Here is a 24,283-nt window from a genome sequence, read left to right as displayed (position 1 = left end):
CGTGACCAATCTAAGTTGAGGTCAGGTCCTCTAAGTCCCTTTCCAAGCTGGGATGCTGCCTTGCTGCTTAAAACCTGTGTTTATCTTGTCTGGTTTCATCACTGACAAAGGAAAAAGAGGAAGTGAGCACCCGTTTACCCCCTCCCCATTTTAGGGGCCACTCACTCTAAAACTCTTCTGAGTCTCTTCCCAGCTACATTTGCTTATGGTGTCTTCGGATGCCCCCCCCCCCCTTCTTCTTTCTATGGCTTGTCTGCATGGGAGGCAATCATGTGAGGAAGATTCTAAAAGATCTTCTCACTCCTGGGAGACCCATGAGTAAAACCAGTGTGCGGTGAGCTGGGGAGAGCATGTATGGAAAGACCCAAGCACGGCTATCAGGATGACTCGGCACAACCCAAGCTTCATGACCCAAGTTCGGTCTCTGGGACCCACATGGGGAAGGAGAGAACTCGCTACCAAGAGTTGCCTCTGACCTCCACATGCTCACCATAGCGCGGGCACACAAAATAAAAAAATATAATACGAGGAGGAGGGAGAGGCAGAGGAGGAGAGGGATGTCTTGGTTGTTGGGGTGATCTCCAGAATTATTCACTTAGCCAAGCTTCATAAACTTTCTTAATGAAAAGTCTGATAGGAAGAGGAATAGAATTCCAAGTTCTTTAAGAATTGCTAAGATATAAGCACATTTTTTGTCATTTTTGTTCATATATATTTATATTCATCATCCAGGCTATATCTTTTTCTGTTGTCATCAATTCATTGATTGAGCTACAAACCACTTTGTGTGTGTGCGTGTGTATAGCTGTTCTGCCTGCATGTATGCTTGTGTACCATGTGCATGCAGTGTTCACAGAGGCTAGAAGAGAGCCTGGATCTCCTGGAGCTGAATACAGAATAGATACAGAATATTGTGAGTCTCCCAGGTGAGTGCCACAAACCAAACCCTAGTCCTCTGGAAGAGAAGCCAGTGCTCTTGACTACGGAGCCATCCCCTCGGAGCCTAGCTATGATCCACATTTATCAGTAAAATAATCGACCAAAAATATTCTCAAAAATAATGACCACCTTTAGGTGAGGGCGAAAACCAGCTGGCTGTAAATACGGGGAGCGCTTGCTTCCACCTCTTATTAACAATCTTCCTGAAATTTTGCAAATAGATGGAAATGGGCTAAAAACTCAAATACTTTAATCAAAGTATTTAGTATTAATATTAGTACTAGTATGCATAGCAAAGTACCCACCACGTTGAATTTTTTTTATCCTAATGTGGATGTAATGAAATAGCAATGGAGATACTACAGTACAAATTTTCTCCAAGGAGAGCACCAGATCAAAACGGTGATGTTGAGCCAAGCACTTGCGGGGACTAGTTCCTTTGCTCTTCGGCAGAAGCTGGATGGTTAACATACAATTAAATCAGGAAACTGACGCCTGCTGGTTTGTTTTGTTCGTTTGGTTTGTTTACTTAATTTGAGATAGGATCTCACTTTGTAGACTTGGCTGACCTATCCTAAATGCTGGGGTCAAAGCCGGGGGACAGTGTCTCCCAAATGAATCGTCAAGACAACCGAACCTGTGGAGAGTCTAAGATCTGGCTGAAGGGACCCCACCCTTTGTTTTGGGACAAACCTGGCTTTCTAACGTGCCGCACGGTACTGCCTCGGCCAGGCCACCAGGGGGAGACTGCCCATTCTGTTCCAGGTCAGGAGTCCTTTAAGGCTTTTCCATTAAGCTACCCAGGGACTATGGTTATCTCTGAAGAGCCTTTGGTAGTCACTGAAGGGCCCCCGAGGGTAGACAAAGCCTCAGCAGCTGGTAGCCTTCTGGGCATCCTTGCACTGCTGAGAGATGGATTAGACTGTCTTGCGCTGTGATCAGCCACACAGCTCACAGACCTCCGGGCAGGAAGTGGTTGGAAGCGCAGACAGCTGTGGCACCCGAGTCACCAGAGCAGAGGAACTGAAAGGAAGGGGCGAGAGATCCAGGAAGGATACAAGCTGACCACCAGAAATAAATGAACAGCTTACAACACAACCCTGACTCTTTTAAATGGGCACACCCACAGACACTAAAGGTGGTCCACAACCTAAAGGCTTTCGTTGGATGCTCTGTGGAGACTTGTCCAATCAGAAGAGCCCAGGAAGTCACCTCATTTGCATACTGCAGAATTCCATAAGCTTGACTTCTGCTAGTTTTATTTCAAGGCACTGATCCCTCAGAAATCCTTGTTTCCCCTGGCTGATAACAGATGATCTTTCTTCTTTGCCAGAACACAGAGCTGTCCACAAGGAGGTGGTGCTTCACCCTCATGACACCTACTAATAAGATTTAGGAGTGCATATTCCACCCTCACAGGGCAGTGTGTAGACCCGTGTTTAGGAAAGAGAGCAGGCCTTTGAAAAGGATGGGAGGCATGACCCTTTATGATTAAGCATGGTGTTGACCTCGAGTCTCTAATCAGAGAACCTCTTCCTGCAAGCAGTAAATGGAGAAAGTCTCTCTCTCTCTCTCTCTCTCTCTCTCTCTCTCTCTCTCTCTCTCTCAAATCGAAAAGAATCCGGGGCAGCACAGCCTGAGGTTTGCTCATGTCCTTTAGGATTGCCGGTGGGAGCTATGCTTTGCCTGCACCAACTCCTCCAGCTAGCTCTTCTTGGCTCTGAGAATCCAAGAACTGTAGAACCAGGACAAGCTGGCCTCTAACTTGCCCCAAGGAAACCATCCTTTTTACTGATCCACCTGACCCAGCAGTGAGTTGAGCACAGGTCACCAGATACCTGGTTGTAAGGCAGTCTGCTCAGCAGGTCTGGGATATGAGGGGGGGGGGGGCACGTAAAGGGAAAGAGGGGTTTGACAGAAGGCTGGGGGCATTGACCAGCCTGCAGAGCTGTTCAGTCTGAGGCCAGGGGGACAGAATTCAGAAAACCCTAGTCATCAGAATACAACCCTTACACAGGAACCACAGGGACTCAGAAGCTGCCCGTCAAAAGAAAAAAACAAAAAACAAAAAAACTTGTCCTGTCCCGCCCCAAAATAAAATCTTGCTAAAACCAGACTATATGTTTTGTGAGTTCAGTCCTGGCTGGCTTGCGTGCTGTATCAATGGCAGGGATGCATCGGTAGCTGTTCCCCTTCTAAAATCTTATCAGTACTTAGCCTTGTTTGTTTCCTTAAATCTCCTTAACAGCACATTCCTTTTCATGACAGTTTAACAGAGAATCTTTGTTTCAAACTCAGTTATCCATCTCCAAATTAAATTTCTCTCATGGAAATAAAGCACCTCAGGTGGGCAGCCGGAGGCACAGACCTTGTGGGTGTGAGAAGTGGCCTTTGAACTGACCTGCCTGCAGACAGCTGTAGCCAGCTCCCTTAACCATGAGGTGACTGGGGTGAAGCCAGAGCCACAGCCAGTTTTCACTAAGGAAGAAATGCCATAGGCTTCACCCCCGAGCCTCTCAGTAAGTCCCAAAGGGCAGTCTGCAGGGGAGGTGCTACCAGAGAGCCTCTGGATCATCAAGGCCCGACTAAATGACTTGCGTGTTAGAATACAGTCAGCATGCTTATAGGTTCAACCTCTATAGACTCAGAGACCAAAAATAACTGGGGGTGGGAGTGGGGACAACCAACTAACCCAAACAACCCCCTCATCTAGAATGTATTTTATACTGTTGATCTCATCATTTTCCTCAAACCATATAAAACTAGTCCATAGTGCTAATTTTATTAGATATTAGAAGCAACCTAGAGGATTTGTCAAGCACCAGATGTCTGTCCCTGGGTTATAGACAAGGACCTATGCACATAAGGACTTTGGTACCAGAGTACTAGGACCAGCTGGCAATGTGCAGGAACTGAGTCCCTGTAATTCTTTATCCAGCAGCTGTATTGGCCTGTTATCTAGCACGCACACTTGTAAGTCTCCCACGAACTGTTCCCAACATGGCAGCACTGTTGCAGGAAACCTAAGCAAGGTCAGACTGAAATATGCCTTAAAACCTAGCTGTTTTCATTTTTTGTACCCCAGCAAAATCAACAAAACCAAAAATACTTGCTGTTTCTCCCCATAGTCTTTAAACACATGACCACAACCCTGCCTCAGCATCCTGCTTCAGCCATGCCCAGCTCTCCCAACCTTTTCTAACCTTACAGCCTAGTGATGGTTTTTGTTTTGTTTATTTGATATAGGTTTTTACTATGCCGCCTTGGCTGACCTAAACCTTGCTGTGTAGACCAGGCTGCCCTCACACTTTTGAGATGTACCTGCCTATGGATTAAAGGCATACACCACCATGCTCAACTGTCTGATTTTCAAAGTTTGGAATACTCAAATCCCAATCTTCTCCACTTCCCACCCCACAAGCACCACCAGCCCTTTGGGGTCCATTGATGCTGACATGGTCTCTCACCATATCCATCCTGCCTGCATCTTATGTGCAGACAAGAGATACTTATCACATCAATATAGCCCACCACCAAATTGTACTTCATGTGTAGACAGTGTCAAAAGGATGGATACATCTGTATAGGCCATTTGTACACATCACTTTTAGTTAATTACAGTACCCTGAACCACTCATGAAGTCCAGCTCATCTCTCCTGTCTCATGGGTTCCATCTTCTCTCCACATGACCTTTCTTTCACCTCCCTAGCAAAGGAACCCGTTGGCCTATCTTATAATGGAGTAAAGTAAGCACTACCCTGAGGACCTGGAGTGATGTCTTGGGTCACTGTGCCTCTAAGTTTGCCAGGCTCAGAGAGCTGACATTCACCCAGCAATGAAGGGGAGGAGCAGAGCATGTCATCTTGGGGAGTGTGCCTTTAGGTTTCTGCTATCATCGTGAAATCCCTCCTCCAAATGCTAGCAGTAGAAAGGTGAGATCTTAAGAAATGACTGGGTAAAAAGGGTAGAGCTTCATGTGGGGTGGGGGGTGACTGAGAAGTGTCCTGTGCAGCAGCCATTTAGGGTGCTGTTGACAGCACGTGTGAAGTGCAGGCTACTAACTGGCAGCAGAGCTGTGGTGTAAACTTGAGGCACTTTACATATCCAGTCTGCTGAGTCTCAGATCCGTGTTCATTGGGGGTGGAGGTGTTTACTCAGACATGGCCATACCATTTTTGGGCCAATCTAAGCTCTGAGGGACAAACCTATTGCTTGTTTCTGAGCTACCACCAGGTGGCCAGTCCTAGACCTTCTCCACACCTGCTAGTCTATCAGTTTAATGTTCATTCTGGTCCCCAACAGAGACCACATTCTGTCATTGAGGAGCACACTACTCAGGGCTGCTCGCTCTCGCTGCCATCTACATGACTCAAGGATGCTACACCCTGGGCACCCAGTCATCCTGGCTATGAATGTGACCAGTCTGTTACCTTCCACCCTGGGTGCATCTGCGCAGCTGGTCAGCCCTCTGCAGACCCTGTCTGGTGGGCTAAGCCAGAGTCCTCTCACCATGATGTCTCCTCTTGGTCCTTCTATTCATCCATGGATCCTGCTTTCCAGATGCAACTCCCACAGCCAACACTGGGTTTGGGATGACACACACCCACACCCACACCCCAACCTGGAATATCTTAGTGACAGTCTGCTTATCTTGCTTTCAAAGGTATCAAAGTCCTTGGAACCTGGTCAGGGAGGGAGCAGCTGTGTAGACAGAGACCAGGAGGTATGGAAACAGAGAGGCTGGAGCCAACCACTTTATTCAGCACTGAAAACCCAGCCCACCTGCGAGTCAAGCTGGAGCCGGTCACTACATCCAAGGCTGGGGCCTTCTGGGGACAGAACATTGTTACCTGAAACCTAAATGCATCTATGTCTTTGGCCCCTGACCTGTGTCTGTCCACTCTGCCGGGTTTTGTTTCTTGGACTAGTTATCTACACACACGATGCTGCAGGCAACCACACTACCGCTACGTCACAAGTTTTGTGAAATTCACCTATTGGAGAAAATATGAGGTGAGCAAAAGCCAAAACTACAGCGAAGTGAAGCACCCGGCGGCCTGGGGATGCCACCCTGCTGCTCTTCTGCAGGGAAGGAGGTCCCTTCCATCAGAGGTGGGAAGGAGGAGGGAGCACTTTGGGGATGCCAGCGACACCCAAAGGGGCACAAGCTGGGAGGAAGAGAGGCTGGGAAGCGAAGCAGAAGGCCGCTCCCAGGACCTGGCACAGTGAGACCCAAAGTGAGGAAAGAGGTCCTCTGGTGGGTGAGGAATACTGCATTAACACTCAGGTCCCAGCCAAACCCCAGGGCCTCCTGCATCCCTATTCTCTGGCACTAACACACACAGGTTGACTAACTGGTGCGCCTCAGAACCTTGCTGAGGGATGTCTAGTGAGCCAACCCTGTCATGGGCACCAATGGGGAAGGTGCGAGGCTTGGTTCCTGGATACTAAAATGAATGCCACACTAAGCTGAGCCACGGCAAAACAAGAAGCAGGGGCTTCCGAGCTGCCAAGTGGTCCCAGGCAGGGCTGGCACACACTGGGAAAGGAATCCCAGGACTGGTAGGTCTCTATTTGGAACAGGTACAAGCCCGAGCATATTCATGCCCCAAAGAAAATGAAAAACACTGCTGAACAATGGAACTATGTGCATGGCCAGCGGGGCACCTCTGATGCTTCATCCCAGACTGTCAAGTGTTGATGGAGATGGGGATCTGTCCAGGATGAAGGGTGGTGCCAGGCAGAGAGGCCTGAGGGATGTAGGTAGGGGTGCTGCAGGCCAGCTGTGGAAGGTGGTTCCTTCTGCCTCGCGCTCCAGGGGGCCAGCCTGCTGGGCCAGCATCATCACTGCAGAGAAGGGACAAACAGACAAAGGGGAAAGACAGGGAGACAGAGAAAATGAAGGGAGATACACAGGTAGAGATAGTAAGACAGAGTGCTGCTATCCTGAGTACAAGGCACGCAGAGCCAAGGTGACTTGACCACCCACCTAAGAGGGGTCCAAAGCCTGTGTCTCTGAGGTTGTATAGGCCCCAAACGGCTGATGGGTATGTGGAAAGGGAATACCTCAGTTACAGGTGGCAGCCGATGCCCCATTACAAGCTCAGGCTGACTGCCAAGCAAGCTGCCTCTGGTGTTGGTCCAAGACTTGGGGCATGAGATGAGGATGAGGGAAGACAGGGGGGATGCCCTGGCTACTCCTGCTCACAGAGCCTAAGGTGGGGAAAACCCTCCCATGTGAGACCCTAGGCATCTCCTAGCTTCATCAGCTCTAAGATCCTTCCAACTACTTTTCCCAACCACCTACTTATTCTCTGATACTCAGACCTGAGCCACAACAGGGGCAAGGTGGGCTGTGGCTCGAACCTTGCCCGTAGGAGAGTCTCTCTTCCACCGTGGCTCCAAGTTGACCACAGAGATGTGCTGTGGAAAGAGGTGCTCACCCCCTGCCCAGGTGGTACCTGCAGAAGCATGCTAAGGCCCAGGTTGCGGTGCTTCTTCTCCAGCTCTGACACAGCCTGCAGCAGGGACCGGAAGCGATCTGCCGGGTCGGCCAGCTCATCATCCTCGGAAGCACCCTCATCCTTCTCAGCCTCTTGCAGAAAGTGTTCCTCCTCCTCCACGAAGAAGGCCCGAAGCTTCTTATAGTCGGTCAGGGCCTTCTTTCTTCGGTCCATAACATGCCCCTGCAGGGTGAGAGGGGGAAGGGACAACGGTCCACACTGGCCCATACCTGCTGCCAATGTGTCTAAAGAGAAGCCCCTCTACTCTGAAAGAAATTATGCTCTCAAAATAAGCTGGGTCTTTTGAATTAAACCTACTTTTAAAACTAAAATCACAGGTAAGAGAAGACTCTCCCTGTTTTCCAAAACAAGAAGTGAAATCTCCACATGAAAGATGCCCCTGACATCCCTTAGGGTGGTATTAGCTTGGTCCCACTGTCGTGATGTGCAGTTGGCAGGGCCTTGTAGCGTTCCATCACTCATGTGGGTGCATCCTCTAAAGGGATGGATGCTGGTCTCACAGGCCACCAGCTGGCTCCCAAGACAGCTAGCTGTTACAGAGGGAGCCATCTTGGGTGCATTCACTAGACACAGTAGGCAGAGCCTTCTGATCTTTGACCTTCAGCTACTAGAACTCATAACTTGCCTTCTTTACACAGTGCTCAGTCCTGGCTATTTTGTTACAGCAGCAGAACAAAGGCTACCTCTCTCCTCCTACACTGCGATTTCATCAAGGGCAGAAGTGGAGGTGGAGAAGATGCCACACAGACTTTGTTAGGATACTTTTCTTTTATGCTTCCCAAATGAATCACTTTTTTTCTTTTTTTGGTTTTTTGAGACAGGGTTTCTCTGTGTAGCCCTGGCTGTCCTGGAACTCACTCTGTAGACCAGGCTGGCATCAAACTCAGAAATCCTCCTGCCTCTGCCTCCCAAGTGCTAGGATTAAAGGTGTGCGCCACCACCACCCAGCCCAAATGAATCACTTTTTTCCAACCTGCTAGTTTCTGTCCAATGTTCTCAGTGTATTGTAAGATGTGACAGCTTCTTTGGGTCATTGCCTTGCGAGGACTCTCACACCATTAGAACTTCCATGAAGGCAATGTTTGGTCTCCCCTGCACTGTCCTTCATGACTGATTCCAGGAAATGCATCCCCAAGACACTAAAATGTACGGATGCTCAAGATCCTTCTATGAAACGGCACAGCATTAACACAGAGCCATCTGCATCCTTTCCTTCCCTGTGTTTCAGGTCATCTAACACAGAGCCATCCGCACCCCTCCCTGTGCTGCAGGTCCTCTCCACTGGATACAATTTACCTAACACAACATAAATTCCTTTGTAAAGAGCTGACTAGAAAGAAGTCTATGCACTAAGTGCATCCGTGTAACACCCACAGGCCTGCTGTCTGTCTGTGGTGCTTGCTTTGCACGATTACATTCAGAGCCTCTCACATGCTGGACAAGCATTGCACCAACCAGACACACTCTCATTTCTGATTACATTTCTCATCTGAAGACTGTTAAGGCCTTAGACATACAACCCACATATACAATGCTCAGCTTACGTGAAGGCCCCATTCACAGCTTCCCAAAGTCAATCTTGGGGACTAAAGTCCTGTCAGAACACATAGCTGCCTTAAAGCAGCCACTTTTCTACTATGACTTCTGATAAGCCTGAGAGCAAAACTCGGTCCTGCCACCCTCAGCAACACTTCTAGAGGCCTAACCTTGACAGCAGGACTGGAAACAGACACTCCTAACTGCACTCAGATCTTCGTCCTGGCCCTGGGTCACATAGCACAGAGGACACCCATGTTCCTGAAGGAAGAATGTTTTTGCTGAAAGGACATAAATGCCAGCCAGATAACGGCTGTCTGGCCAAGCTCCTCCCTGACTACAGGATCCATCTTCGTATTTAAATCTTCTAGAACCTATCCTTGGAATTGCTGTGGGCTTGTAGAAAACTAGGTGTCCTCAATGTCTTCCAATTTTTGTGAAAGGTAGAGCAGGTGCCTTCAGCCTTAAGGTGCAGACCATCTGAGGGCTTCAGGGTTTCTGTAGTCTACAAAAACACTTTGGTTTTATGTTTAAAAAAAAAAATGGGCAGGGAACTATAATGAACTTTAATATATAAAAGGAAAAGATTCCAGCGTTTAAACTAATGTGTGGTTTTGTTGACAAGTAACCTAAAAACAAAACAAACAAACAAACAGTAACATAATGTCATCTTGGTGTCTAGCTGCTAAGTACCAACTCTGTGTGTCCCCAAATCCTCTGTGTTGAAACCTCCAGGCAATGGTGTTAAGTGGTGGCCTTTGGGATGTGGTTAGTCCCACCAAAGAGACGTGGGATCAGTGCTCTAGTAAAAGGGACTCCCAAAGAGCTCCCTCCCCACTCTCCATGTGCCAACACAGTGAGAAAGGCCACCGGAAGCTAGCCCCAACTTGGGCTTGCCATGGCTTGCTTGTTGGACTTCCAGCCTCCAGGGCAATCATGTGTGTGGTTTTGTGTGGCAGCCAGAAAACAGGATGCTCCACTGGTGACAGCTGGGGTTGGTCAGAATCAAGAGTACTAGAAAGTGTCCTGTGTAGAAAAGGAACCTGAAGCTCACAAATCATCCTTATATAAAGCACACAGAGGAGAGGAGCCCTACGGACACTCAGCTCACCAAGTCCAGCCAGCCAAACTCCAGCAGCTCAGCTTGGCTGCCCTGCTAGCTGCCCATTTCCAGGAGAGCCCACTCACCTTCCACACAGCAGCCGCTGATTCTGCCTGACCGTGCAGGTCCCGGGCATCATTTAAGTCCTTCCTCATGATTTCCACAGAGCCCTTGTTCTCCTGGGAGAGAGAAGCTGGTTAGAGCCTGGGAAGAAGGATTTGGACACCCCGATCAGCAGCCTGGCGACTGGAAGTACTCGTCCAGTCTCTGCTGGAAAGCGGTTGTTTCTTAAAAGGGTCTCCTGTGCTTCTACCTCTTCAGAACTAGGTGTACAGCAGACAATTCAAGGTCAGCTGTGTGATTCCAGGATTTTAGGTAGGTCCCGTTTAGTTTCAGCTTGATTTAAGACAGTGACTTTCCTGACTTCTCTGTGGCCTGCTTGGTCTTTGTGGAGACTGCTGTCTTAGTAAGGGGACAACAAACCATAGGACAAACCCTAGCAGCATGTTCTGACAGAGTACCTACCTCAGTTTGGGACCTGGATGTAACCACCTGCCTCCACCTCAAAAGTGTTCTTCACAACCTATTCCAGAGACTCATGGTGCATCATTGCAGAACATAAGGATAACAGCACCCTCAAACACGCTAAGCTACGATTTTCTCCTGTCCGGCGGAGACCACTGCTTTCCTACCTGGCTATTCAGACATCTCTCTCTGGGTCAGGGATGATACTCTATCTAGATCCCTGCAACCCATCTTCACAGAGTCTAATGGTCGGTTCAGGTGCTACGTGCAATGACCAAGAGAGTATAGCAGAGAAGGTTCCTGAATGAGGTGGACCGACAGCCCCTCAGAGGGCTGCAAATGGTAACTGGTAGACCACAGACCACTCTCAGATCTCCATAAGCAAGTGGATGGGCGGGGCTTGCACCGATGAAGTCACACCCGGGTAGGAGGAAGAGGCCTTGAGGAATGGGATCGGGACTTGAGGGGAAATCGAGAAAAATAGAAGTCTTAAGGTTGTATAGAGATTAAGGTTGTATAGAGATAAGGCACAGCTAGGCCAGAGACCTGGGATGAAAGGGGGACGGAAGAGCATGCGCTAGAGATAATAGCTCGAGGGACATAGCAGGGTCCGGGAGACAGATAACAGAGATGAAGGAAGGCAGAATCACGGACTCCAGGATCCAAGAGCCTCTAGGCATGGCAGGGTCCCCGGGGAAGGGAGGGTGCCCATGGGATGCGGGAGAGGGAAGAGGAGGTCAGCACACTGATCGAGAGCCTGACTCTAGGTAAGCCACAAAGGTGGACAGTGTGCAGGGGCCCCTCGCGCACCTTGCCGCGCAGCGCCTTCCTCCAGCGCGGTTCCCACTCGGGCGGCTCCGGGCCAGCGGCCATGCGGCAGGCGGAGCACAGCGGATCCCCGTCGGCGCGGCAGAGCAGCTGCAGCGCGGCCTCGCTGGCAGGGCCATCGCGCGCCGGCGCCGCGGCCGCCTCCTCGAGCGCCAGGAGGCGGCGGCTGAGCGGAGGGCGGCTGGGCTCTACGGCGCGCTGCCAGCAGTCATCGGCACACTCCGGGCACGGGAAGGGCCCGTCCTCCTCGGCCCAGAAGCGCACCACGCACGCCCGGCAGAAACGGTGACCGCAGTCGGCGCGCACCGGTTCGCGGGGCGCGCGCTGACACAGGGCGCAGATGGCATCAGCGGGGCCCGCGGGGAGCGCCAGGGCTGCGGGCGGCGGCGCCGACGAGGGCGCGGGCGGAGAGGGCGCAGAAGGGCCGAGGACCGGCCGGGGAGCAAGGCCGACGAGCCTCAGCCTACGACTCAGACCCAGACTGCGCCAACGCCGGGCACGCGCGCGCGCGGGGCGGGGTCCTGGCTGCCGTGCGCTCTGACGTCCAGGTCCTGGCAGCTGCGCATTCCTCCATTCAGGTCCTGGCAGCTGTGCGCTCTCATTTCAGGTTCTGGAAGTCGCTCATCGCCCTGCCCATGATTGAGCTGCTGAGCTCTATTCCACCCTGGTTCCTGTAGCGGCTCACGACCTTTGTCCTGATGGTGTCAGTCGCGGGCTCCAAACCCAGATCCTCACAAAGATACTCCCTGTGTCCTGTAAGATTACTCATCCTGCAGGGTACTGCCCCAACATCATGAATAATTGCCCATCTCCCACAGATGATTTGGGTGGTGGTCTGTCAGGAAAGACTTTTCCAGGGTGACTTATCTTTATACCTTCAGCCCTGAAGCAGGATAAAACTGGTTAGGTAGGCAGATGCCTGTGTAGTCAACCAGGAGTGTGACCAAATTAAGATAGTGACATAAAATGAAGTCAGGGAGGCTCACTGTGCACACAGAACAGCAGCAGGTTTTGCAGGAAAGCACTCTAAAGAATATTGTGTTAATACAGGTGTAGTCAGCTATCCACAATGTGTGACTCTTCAGACTGAGATTGCGGATATAACTGTAAATGTGACTGTGGTGTTTGGAATATGCTTGGCCCAGGAAGTGGCACTATTAGGAGGTGTGGTCTTGTTAGAGGAAGTGTGTCACTGTGGCCGTGGGCTTTGAGACCTTACTCTTAGCTGCGGGAGACAGTCTTTTGGCTGCCTTGGATCAGGATGTAGAACTCTCAGCTCCTTCTCCAGAGCCTTGTCTGCCTGGACGCTGTCATGCTTCCTGCCTTGATAATGGACTGAACCTCTAAACATGTAAGCCAACCCCAGTTAAATGTCCTTTATAAGAGTTACATTGGTCATGGTGTCTCTTCACAGTAATGAAACCCTAACTAAGACAGTGATGTTGCCATTTATATGCTCCAAACACTATGACAGCAGCCACATCTGTACTAAAGCTATACAGCCCTTTTCTGGTCATTATTTCCTAGACAATAGAATGAAGATTTGCACAGTATTCACTTCCTGTTAAGTATCATAAGTCATCTAAGAAAAAAATATTAAATAGGAAGATGCATGTAAATATTTTGATGTTTTAGCTGGGTATAATGATACATGCTTTTAATCACAGCACTCAGGAATTAGAGCTGGCAGATCTCAGTGAGTTCCAGGCCAGTTTGTCTACACAGTGAGTTTCAGGCCAGCCAGAGCTATATAGTAAGACTCTGTCTCAAAAATAAATAAATAAAAGTGTGTGTCTGTGTCTGTGAGTGAAAGAGAATTGTGTGTGTGTGTGTGAGAGAGAGAGAGAGAGAGAGAGGGAGAGAGAGAGAGAGAGAGAGAGAGAGAGAGAGAGAGAGAGATGTGATATGTGTAAGAGAAACATTTTATCTGAGGGATTGGAGTGTCCTTAAAATGTGGTATCCTTGGGGGTTTAGAGCCAACCTCTTCAACAGATATAGAATTTATGTATATATTAATTAATTAAAATTAATTAAATTAAAAAATCAGTTGTACTTAGGCACTTTCACACTCATCTACCAGGCCATAGCCAGATCCAACATGGTTCTCAAATTGTTACTGAGGTCTGGGGCTAAAACCCAGGGCATTATGCATCCTAGGCAATGGCTGTACTTGTAATCCCAGCAATTGGGAGATGGAGGCAGGGAAATCGAGTTCAAGGCCAGTTTGAGCTACAAGACAAGACCTTGGCTTAAAAGAAAAACCAAACCAAATAAAGATAACAACAAAAGCCATAGCATGGATGGGAAGCAAGGAGGAAGGACACATGGGAAGACATACGATGTAACCTGGAAGGAGACCCAGAGCATGGGCATCCCCGACACCTCCTACAGTCATGGCCAAGGCATACCTGACAGTGCACTCTGCTGACGCCACGTTACGTGGGAAGAGATGCAGAGCAGCGGGAATGGCTGAGCTTTAAGATTAGTTACCCTTATCAGAATTCGGGGATCAAATGAAGGGCCTTGCATCTACTGGGGAAAACCTCCCCTACTGAGATACATCCATAGCCTATGAGCTGCCTTTAATATTTGATTCTATGGATAAACATTGAAAAACATCTTATCCTTTTGAGTTAAAAAAAATTCAGCAATTCTCTGAGAATTCCATACCCACTTGAGGGTGTGTGTTACTGTCTTCTACATAAGACTCTCTCTTCCTCTTTTTAAATTGATTACATTTTGAGATATTTATTTCTATGTTATGTGAATGAGTATTTTGCCTGCAGGCGTGCATGCACAGCAGATGAATACATAGTACCCAGAGAGGCCAGAGGAAGGTGTCAGAACTGGACTGATAGACAGTTGTGGGCTGCCATGTGAGTGCTGGGAATTGACCTCAGGTCCTCTGCAGCAAAGTCAAGTGCTCTTAACCACTGAGTCATCTCTTCAGCATCCTCTTTCCTCTCTTACAGCCTGTGCTTAAGCTTATACTACAGCCTTTTCTTAAAAAAAAAAAAAAAGATTTAATTTGTGTTTGTGTGTATGTGTGTATGTCTGCATATGCCTATGGGTACCTGTGGAGGCCAGAAGAGGATATCAAATACCATGGAACCTGAGTTAAAGGACGCTGTGAGCCACTCAACGTGGGCACTGGAAATCCATAGGCACTGGAATCTCTCTTCTGAGAGAGCAACTTAAGTGCCGAACCATCTCTACAGACCCAAAACTGTTTAATAATAAAATATAAACTCCACTTCAAAGAACATTGCATCAAGCCAGTTACCTAATAACTATTACCTTTTAAATATTTTAGATGTGAAAATAAATACTCAGATGTTTAGAACTCATTAGATTATTTACGATCCTAAAAATCAAAAAGCCAGGTAGTAGTGGTACATGCCTTTGATCCCAGCGCTTGGGAGGCAGAACCAGGAGCGTTTCTGCAAGTTCGAGGACAGCCTGGTCTACTGAGTGAGTTCTAGGTTGGTCAGGGCTACAAAGAAACCTTGTCTCAAAAACCAAACCAAACCAAACCAAACAAATGAACAAAAATCCAAAAATTCAAATATACCTATGGTGTTCACAAATATAAGTCACCACCACCAACAGCAATAATAATGTGAAGAGTTGGCGTTATCCTATATCTTTCTGAAACAATCCCCTTAAGCTGATCAACGCACATGGGGGCTTTGTTTGTAAAGCCCTACATAGATGAATGACAGGAGACTAGACATGAATAAATTATAGGGCTCTGAAATAAATGAGTGATTGACTATCAAGTGGATAGATGTAGAGCCCTGATATTGATGATGAACAGGGCAGTGAAGTGAAGGGATCAGGTCCGGCCTGGATGACAGAAAGGGGATTGAAGTGCCTGGAAATAAGGAAGAGGATGAATGACAGGGACCTATCTATCCATTTACCTTATAATTAGAATAAAAGTAATTGGTCTGATACAATTTTCTGTATTTGTGATGGTAACCCCCTCCCCCCCAAAAAGGGAGATTTTGTAAAGAACAGTATTTAGAAAGGGCATCATGTCAGGAGAGGAACACAAGCCACTGTAAACAGGGGGGCTGAGGCAAGTACATTTGAGAAGCAGGGGAGAGCATCACATGAGATGCTCCAAAACAAGGCTCTGTGGCCACGAGAGAGCTGTGGGCAATCTCCCTGTAGTATCCTATGTATATGGTGGCAGTACCCTCTGAGCCTCTGAGATTGTCTTCATTGGGCATGCCTGCTTTACAATTACATATTTTTGGTTAGTGCTGGCCAAAACATTGTATGACTTCCTGGGAAGAGGTGAGGACATGCCTATTTGTCCAGATAGGGCACTGCTATGTCAAAGAAATAATTCCACCAAGTTCAATACGTTTATTGGGATTACTGACATGACATGGGAAGGGGTTATGTATGGGATCATGCGTGAATTAACAGTAATATTATTAAAAAGTTCTATGTCCTGGGAGATAGCTCAGGAAGACTGCACCCCATGGTTCCCACCTCCAGTATGGTTCTCACCTATACTCCAGTAGGAACCCCCAAGACCATTGCAGCAGGGATGTAGGTACCTCCTCTTACTATGAATGAATATTAGCAGCCTCACTACTGTTATTATAAACCTATATGTCATTTATTCTTCAGGTCACTACAGCATCTCTGTTATGTGATGGCAGATGGTCTTGTCAGGCCCAGAGGAAGTCACTTCACTACAGCAAAGAGAGGCTCCATTTTTGTTTCTGACAGCTTTCACAGTGGTATTGATTAGTCTCCTGCTCTGTTGCCATCACCATACCTGAATTTAAATAAATAAATACACAACATATATACATACATATATAATATATACATATATGTAATTATGATTAAGGTAGGGGTGTGTGTGTGTGTGTGTGTGTGTGTGTGAGTGTGTGTGTGTGTGTGTGTGTGTGTGTGTGTGTGTGTGTGTGTATTACGATAAGGGACAAAGCCCAAGTGAGAAGCAACAAAGCCTCTTGACTGCAGGATAGGACAAGGAATACTTGGTGTCCTGTGCACAGCAGGGCCCTATCAGGTGGAGAGAAACGGTGGTTAGGACTGTAAGGAGACTACCAGAAAGATGGAGACTCCAGGAGCAGGTGGGGCTTTGTCAATGGTTTTCTGCAGCTGTGACCAAAGACTGCATAGTTTATACGTATAGAGAAGCTCATCTGGGCTCCTAAAGCTGGTAAATTCAAAGCTGAGGGGCTGCATCTTGCTGTGGGGATTCTGCAGAGCATTCAGAGCATCCCAAGGCGAGACAGAGCCAGCGCTAGCCAGTTATAACAAGAAAGGCTCCAGTGGTAACCCACAAATTCATTCTTCCAAAAGTGGATTAATCCAGTCCAGAGGCCTGGGATGATTTCAGCGCCTTGCTTTCAGCCTAAGAGCGGCTTCACCAGCTGCTCCAGCACTTCCCTAAGTTGTCTTTTATCCTATCGCTTGGCAGAGGCCATCAGTTTTGTTCCCTGGTGAGGAATTTGTTGTATTTCATGAGCGTTCATACCGTCATGTTCTCTCTTGTCCCTAGAAACCACAGTGATTTCCTTGGATATGTATGCCCTGCGGGGTGGGACAGGAAACCCTGGGGCGGGGCAGGCTCTGGGATCTCCTGGGGCAGGCCTGGGATGGGACCTCATCTTGCTTAAGGCTGCAGTCATTCCTGATTCTCTCCCTTTACCCCACTCCCAGTAGCCCTCCCTCTAGAGCCACCGTGACTCCTTTGCCCCTCCTCCACCCCCCAGGCCCACCCTACACCCCACCCCCTGTAAATTCTATGTCTCTTGAGAAGGTACATATTCTCATAAATTCTAAGTCGGATTGAGTGTGGAGTTTTTCATCTTCTCTGGATAGTGCTCAAAAGCCGCTGGATCCCCTTCAGCAGCTCCTAAGACTTTTTTTTTACTGTGCTGAGTGGGAAGAAGCATGAATTATCTAAGGGCAAGAGGAGGAGGTGATCACTTGCATGGGAGAAAATGTCACCAGAGCCTGTGGGGCTGGTGCACAGAGACACCAAACTTCGGATGCATGCAGAGCTTTCCCCAAGCTGATGCATGGGTTGAGAAATTTTACCTTAACAGCTCATTGTCATTTGCCACTCTTGCTGATGTAAAAAAGACATGGTCACAGAAGTCTCTTCTGCAAACACAGGCGAGAGGAACAAGCCAGCTTCACATCCCTATTCATGGGTATGATCAGCTAGAGCCCTTGGTTGTCCAATCAGAGAAAACAGTACCCCGAACTGAGGGACTGTCCAGCAGCCCAGCCCCACGCCACACCAGAGATGTCCCTAGAGGAAAGGCTACAGTGTAGTGGTGGGCAGGCCTTTGTCCAAAGGATGCCAGCTGGAAACTGCAGAGGACAAAGGACCATGAACCCTGGTTCCTACTTTTATGAGAGGAGAGGATGCAAGCTCTTCACAAACGATGCCTGCTACCTACTCCCATAGCTCCAAAGTCAAAGGTGCAATGGCGCAGGTAAGCCTCTAAACATGCTCTCCACGTTCTGCAACCCTTTATCCCACTGGGGTCTGGATGCCAAGTGTTACTTCTGCTCCGTCAGCCTCCTTCGGGGACCCTACCCCTCCCAAGGGTGTATGTCATACATCAGCCATGATAGTGTGTCACTTTTATTAATTGTGGAAATTTTAAAAAGAACCCAGCTTCAAGGTTGGGCGAGAGCCTGCTCATAGAAGAAAAGACTGTATGCAGAGCAGAACCAAAAAAAAAATATCCCGCATATCAAGGTGCTTATTAATGCCAAAGAAACTCATTCCACGTGTGGACCAACAGCCAACAGCGCCAGGCACTCGGCTTTAGAACCAATAAAGAAAAAAAAAAAAAGTTTCAATATCCCCTTCTAAAGTTACTGCCGACCCCAAGTGTATCTGCCTTTAGTGGCTGACGTGGAAGCCATTTCTCCTTAGCTTTTCCCTTTTCATTTTCCTCTCTTAATTTTTCAAAGTTACATTTGATTCATGTTGTATGGCTTTATTGGTGTCCAGAGGACGACGTTTAGGAATCCCTTCTCCCCTTCCACTATGTGGACACTAGCATTGGACTCTAGCCTCCAGGGCGTGACACTTGGTACCTTTACACCCACTGAGCTAGCTCTGGTGGCCTTCTATTCTCATTTTCTTATCTTCCTCTCTCCTGGATTCTCCTTCCTTCCTTCCTTCTCTTTACCAACTCTTTCTCCTCTCCTCCTTTCTTTCTCACAAGCAAAATTCTACAGTTTGCCAGTGTGTCACCTGTGACCCAACATGTTGGTCCAATAACAACAGGAGTTCTCCAGACCAACGATACTGCTTTATCAATAACGGGATGCTGCCATCGGAGAGCCAAGTGCTGCAGTGGGAACTCGTGTCCCAAAGTGAGCGATGGACGGCACATTCAAAGAAGCTGGAGCAAGGAAATAGTTTGTTGTTTGTTTATTTGTGTGCTTGCTTGCTTGCTTTGAAAGACACAAATGAGGAGGAATATGCAAGATACTTTAAAACAATAATCTTCAGCCAAATGACCAATGGCAAAAGTGACACCAGTTTGGGATTGGACAGGCACTTGTTGGCAAGGTTTTCATGTAGAAGTAATATGAGTGTGTGTGTGTGTTGCTGGGGCCTGAGGCATATTAATACGAAGCTCAAATTGTATTTAACTGACCTATGGCTCAGTCCCTTCGAAGCATTCTTTAAGGTTTCTGTATGTCCTGTGAAAGCTCGTCGTTCTGGAGTCTTTTGTGACTGATACTATTTGGTTTATGAGTGAGTTAGCCCTTCCTTCACAACCTCTCTGCTTCACTTCTCCACACCTTCCTCCTGTGAAGAAGGACGGGAAGCGGGAAGTTATTGTGACTCTGACAGCTTTTATACTTTATACAATTCCAGATCCACTGAGTATGGATTTTTTTTTAACCATGTTAAATGACCTGTAAAATAGGACATCTTTATTCAGGATCACCCCATCCCCATAGGTGAGTCACCACTGCAGTGTGGCCTTGGAGTGAGGGAGTGAGACAGGGTTTTGTCCACTTTGAACACAGTGTGGACACACAATAACACACTGCCGAGGTGGGTAGAAAGTGACTTAGATGTCTATGTCACTTCAAGGGACACTTCATGCAGTTGTACTTATTATCAAGTTTTGTTTCATATTATTTTCACTTGTTAAATAGCCTTTAAAACATCATTTAATGAGCCAGGTGAGGCTAGCTGTTATCTCAACCACTGGAGAAGGAAGCAAGACTATGGATCAGAAATGCAAGGCTGGATGAGCTACCAGAGGCCCTGCCTTTTTTCATGGTTTTGTTTCTTTTGGTTTGGTTTTTTTGGTTTTTTGAGACGGGTTTATTGGTGTAGCACCAGCTGTCCTGGAACTCGCTCTGTAGACCAGATTGGCCTCAAACTCAGATCGACCTGCATCTGCCTCCTAAGTGCTGGGATTAAATACATGTGCCAGCACTGCCCAGTCAAGACTTTAACAGTATTAGAATCAAACTGCATTGTAAAAATGAGCCTCAGTTGATTCTACTGTATATCTTTCATGGTTGAGCTTCGTCTCTTTTTATATATATATTTTTAACACATACTATTTATGAAACTGAATGCTCACTTTCGCTTGCAAGCATGGTTGTTGCTTGGGGAGACTACAACAGTGGGGTTTCTGGCATAGCTTAGAGAACCTTGGTATATTTTTCCAGATTTCCTCAGCGTTTTTTCAGTGTAGGGCAGTGTTTTTGCGTGCACTAGGCTGCTCAGGCCACTACGATTTTAGTAGGTGAGACATTTGCCGTTGTTTAAATGAGCATCTCTTTTATGTCAGTTTGATAGCAGTGCTATTTTTTCAAATTTCCCTTTCCTATTCATATTCTTAAACAATTTGTAAATTTTCTCTTATTTATAGATATTTCTAACATTAACCTTTTGGCTCTCAGTAGTTGCAAATTTTAGCCCCAGGTTTCTTTACATTAAGTGTATAGGAGGGTTGTCCAGCGCGCGCACCCCCCCCCACACACACACCCCTAAATTTTTTTCCCTAAGTGATTTTTCTCTATTTGCTTGCTTGCTTGTTCTTGTTTGTGTTTTTCAAGACAGGGTATCCCTGGATGTCCTGGAACTCCTTCTGTAGACCAGGCTGGCCTCGAACTCTGAGACCTGCCTGCATCTGCACCCTCCATGCCCCCGTGTTGGGATTAAAGGTGTGGGCCACCATTGCCAGGCTCTACATCGTTTTGTTTTTTTTTGTTTTTACAGTGTTGCTTTGAAAGCATTTTCTCTTGCTGATAACCAGGAGTATGTTGTTGACAAATGAATTCATGATTCTGAGCATTAAGACATTCGAGGCACCAGCAGCCAGCTGAATAGGCTTCCAGGTTTGTTCTTTCACCAAGCATTGGCTGTGCATCTGCCAAGTGCCAAATTATCTTTCACCCCGCAGACACCTGAGCGACAGCCACATCTCTATGTGGGAGATTATAATTCTCTCTGTATTTCGGTGAGAGATTAAAAAAAATGCGTGTCGACGTGAATAGAGCTCATAGAAATTATGCACAAGTATGCGCAGGGCACCTTGCCAGCCTCTTCACTTACATGAACTCACAGTATCTAACAGGCATTACATCATATGAAGAAATGGCGATGCAAAGGACGTAGATTGCCTATCCCAGGTATAGCAGTTAACTGACCTTCAGACCAGGATTTGTCAATCAGTAATATTCAGATCCTCACTCAGCGTATATCTTTAAGGTAGGACATTAACAGTTTGCTTTTATAAAGCCAGCTCTCCAAGTGATGCTGAAATGTGAGCCATGAGAACATACAGCATTTTTTATTTTCTCTCAGTACCGTGCGGGGGCAGGGCAGGGCGGAGGGATGGTGTGCGTGAGCGCGCGCGCGAGAAATAGAGCGCATCGTAACCTCCCTAACCTGCAGCGTCCTGTAATTATGGTACCCTTGCTTCAGCTCCAGACGTGATGGGCGTCCCAAGTATCATACCTTTCTCCAAATGAAAGTCTACCCAGTCACACACTTCCAGTGAAACAACCTTAGTTTGCTTTCAGATTTCCCAATTAACTGTTGGAATTTGGTCATAAATCCTTATAAAAATGATGGAGACTGACTAGAAACAAATGGAAGTCGGAAGCTGTCATTTCCTCCTCTAAGCAGGCAACAAGCTTCTCTCCCTCATTAGCTGAGGGTGAGAAAGAAATGGCTGGCGATTTAGCTCAGCAAGGATCAGACCCAGCCGCATTGTTCCTTCACAGCCAGATGCACAGTCGGCGAAGACGCTAAATCGTACCCGTTGAAACAAAGGGTTCAGACAAAGATAAGACACCTGAGCTTCCTCTGCCAATACACTTTTGGATTGGTTGGGATACTGTCCAATAGGAAAGAAGAAGCGGGGTAACCTAGTTACAACATTTTATATTTGTCCAATCAGATAAAAGCACTTTGGAGCCTTCATTTAAATATAAAGATGACAAATAACCCTGCCTTCACCGTTTGCCTGTTCGTCTGGGTGCAGCCAGTGCAGCAGGATGCCGGAGCCTTCCCGCTCCACTCCCGCCCCGAAGAAAGGCTCCAAGAAAGCCATCACCAAGGCGCAGAAAAAGGATGGCAAGAAACGCAAACGGGGCCGCAAGGAGAGCTACTCCATCTACGTGTACAAGGTGCTGAAGCAGGTGCATCCGGACACCGGCATCTCGTCCAAGGCCATGGGCATCATGAACTCGTTCGTCAATGACATCTTCGAGCGCATCGCCAGCGAGGCCTCCCGCCTGGCGCATTACAACAAGCGCTCGACCATCACGTCCCGCGAGGTGCAGACGGCCGTGCGCCTGCTGCTGCCCGGGGAGCTGGCCAAGCATGCCGTGTCCGAGGGCACCAAGGCAGTCACCAAATACACCAGCTCCAAGTGAGGCGCGGCGAGAGCGCCCCCAACCCAAAGGCTCTTTTCAGAGCCACCTTCCGAGCTCAAAAAAGGAGCGTGCTACCTGAATAAGATTGTCATTCACTTGATGAACATTGGGGGGTTGGGGGGGAGGAGGGAGGGGTTGTACTGGACCTTGGGATCCTGAGATAATACCTCTTGTTCATAATGGTATTAATAAATTTGGTTCAATTTTGGCCACAGAGAGCGTAGTTTAATAGATGGCTCCTGGGGAAATTTGGTATGGATTGCGCGGTGGGAGGGGGGCTGTGTCAGCAACAAGATTTCTCTCCATTCCCCTCCCCCTGCAGAGTGCTGTGTGAGGCTCAGAGTGCTGCGCTCAGCGCTGCTGCTGTTGGAGCCATCTTGCTCTATCCCCTTGCCAGAATTAAAATCTTCTGGCCAGAAACAGTTTAAGCAGGTTTTCTACTGTATTCTGCTCAAAATGCCTAACAGTGGGCTGCACAGCTCCTGTTCTCCAACCTGATCTAACTAAGCAACAATCCCGCCGGTGAAGATTCTGGTATTTTATCCATAGACATTTAAACAATGAAAGGTCCTTTTGTTTCATCTCAATGTATGCGTATGTATGAGAGTATATGTCATATAAATGTGTATATATTAACAAAGCTCTAGTAAATGGTGAAACATCCTTTAAAATTAATTAGACCCCTTAAAATAACAAAAGCTACGTACGTTGTATTCAGTGTAGGTTGCATTAAATGAATGAGGCTTGCAAGAATAGTACAAACTATTCGTCCTCTAAAATTCAAAGATCAGTGGTTCTTCACTGCATGTCGGAGAAGCCCATCTTCCATGAACTCCTATTTGCCCCAGGTTCCGATTACATAGTGGTTTCACTGGTGAACAATGGCGGTCTTCCTCCTCACACCACCTCCAGCAACAGCCACTCACTTGTCAACATTTAACCTCTTCCTGTCTCATACACGACAGGCGAGTTTTTCTATTGGTAATTTCTTCTTAAAGAGACAGTTTTTCCCACTCGCTCAAAATTCTTGGTTGGTTCCCTAATAATTAGTAAATTGGTCCTGAACATGTAGTTGAGCGTGGGGAATAACCAGCTCATTGTTTCAGACTGTGTGCCTGCAAATCCCTCATCCCCTACCTCCCCCAACCTCACTAACACTAAGTTTTTCAGGCTCAGAGAACGAGCCATGTACATTGCCCTGATTCTTATGATTGTAGATTCTCATATATCTGTTGTACATTCCTGACATTCTCCAATTGTTCAGTTTCACCTGACCATTGCTTTTTTTTTTTTTTTTTCTCTTATAACATGAAGCCAGAGACATTGATTTTGTATACAGTTGCTCTCGGTTTTCTATATTATAAAATCTCAACAGCAGAGACAAATTTCTACATTTCTTCGTCTACTCCTTAATATTCACATTCTACAAAAGGACAGATCATGCCCCATTCTGAGCTGTGGCTGCCAAAGTAACACCTGGGCAGCTTCTTCAGAACACCTGGGCAGCTTCTTCAGAACTTCCAGCTTTTGTTAAAAAAAGGAAAAAAAAAAAAGAAAAGGAAAAAAATCCATTGCATTACCGACAACTATAAATGCGTTGCTAGAGAATTAATTATACTTGGAAATTGTGTGCTAGATTTGCTCATTGCTTTTTTTCCTCCCCTTGGCACTAAATAATGTTTAGGCTCATCTTTCGTCTGCAGGGAAAGGTTCTATTTTATTGAAACCCAGTACAGTATAACTGTAATGTACTGGGTCTCGATGAAGCAACTGTAAATACTCCTTTAGCATTGGATACTCAGGTCTGGAGAAATGTCTCTGGGGTTAAGAATATGTACTGCTATTGTAAAGGACCTTGGTTCAGTTCCTAGCATCCACCTGATGGCTTTACAACCACCA

The 24,283-nt window shown here is 47.3% G+C and overlaps 2 protein-coding genes across 2 annotated transcripts; one reads left to right on the top strand and one right to left on the bottom strand.

Moving 5' to 3' along the window:
* Positions 1 to 5,664: 5,664 nt before the first annotated feature.
* On the bottom strand, positions 5,665 to 16,985 carry Rnf187 (ring finger protein 187). The gene is made up of 5 exons (XM_085829325.1): positions 16,980 to 16,985; positions 11,438 to 12,052; positions 10,189 to 10,281; positions 7,402 to 7,626; positions 5,665 to 6,787 (listed from the first exon to the last, which is right to left on the bottom strand). Exons 1-5 carry the CDS (start codon positions 16,983 to 16,985, stop codon positions 6,785 to 6,787), a joined length of 942 nt encoding a protein of 313 aa, XP_085685451.1. The 3' UTR covers positions 5,665 to 6,784.
* A 4,967-nt stretch (positions 16,986 to 21,952) lies between these two features.
* LOC110305686 (H2B.U histone 2) lies at positions 21,953 to 22,514 on the top strand. The gene has a single exon (XM_021177752.3). The coding sequence runs from the start codon at positions 22,004 to 22,006 to the stop codon at positions 22,382 to 22,384; it is 381 nt and encodes a 126-aa protein (XP_021033411.1). The 5' UTR covers positions 21,953 to 22,003; the 3' UTR covers positions 22,385 to 22,514.
* Positions 22,515 to 24,283: the final 1,769 nt, after the last annotated feature.

The sequence above is a fragment of the Mus caroli genome, unplaced genomic scaffold (genome assembly GCF_978045245.1).
Source record: "Mus caroli unplaced genomic scaffold, Mus_caroli_1 scaffold_13, whole genome shotgun sequence".
Classification (NCBI taxonomy): Eukaryota; Metazoa; Chordata; class Mammalia; order Rodentia; family Muridae; genus Mus; species Mus caroli.
Note: the sequence above shows the minus strand (reverse complement) of the source record. Positions and strands in the feature narration are given on the sequence as shown.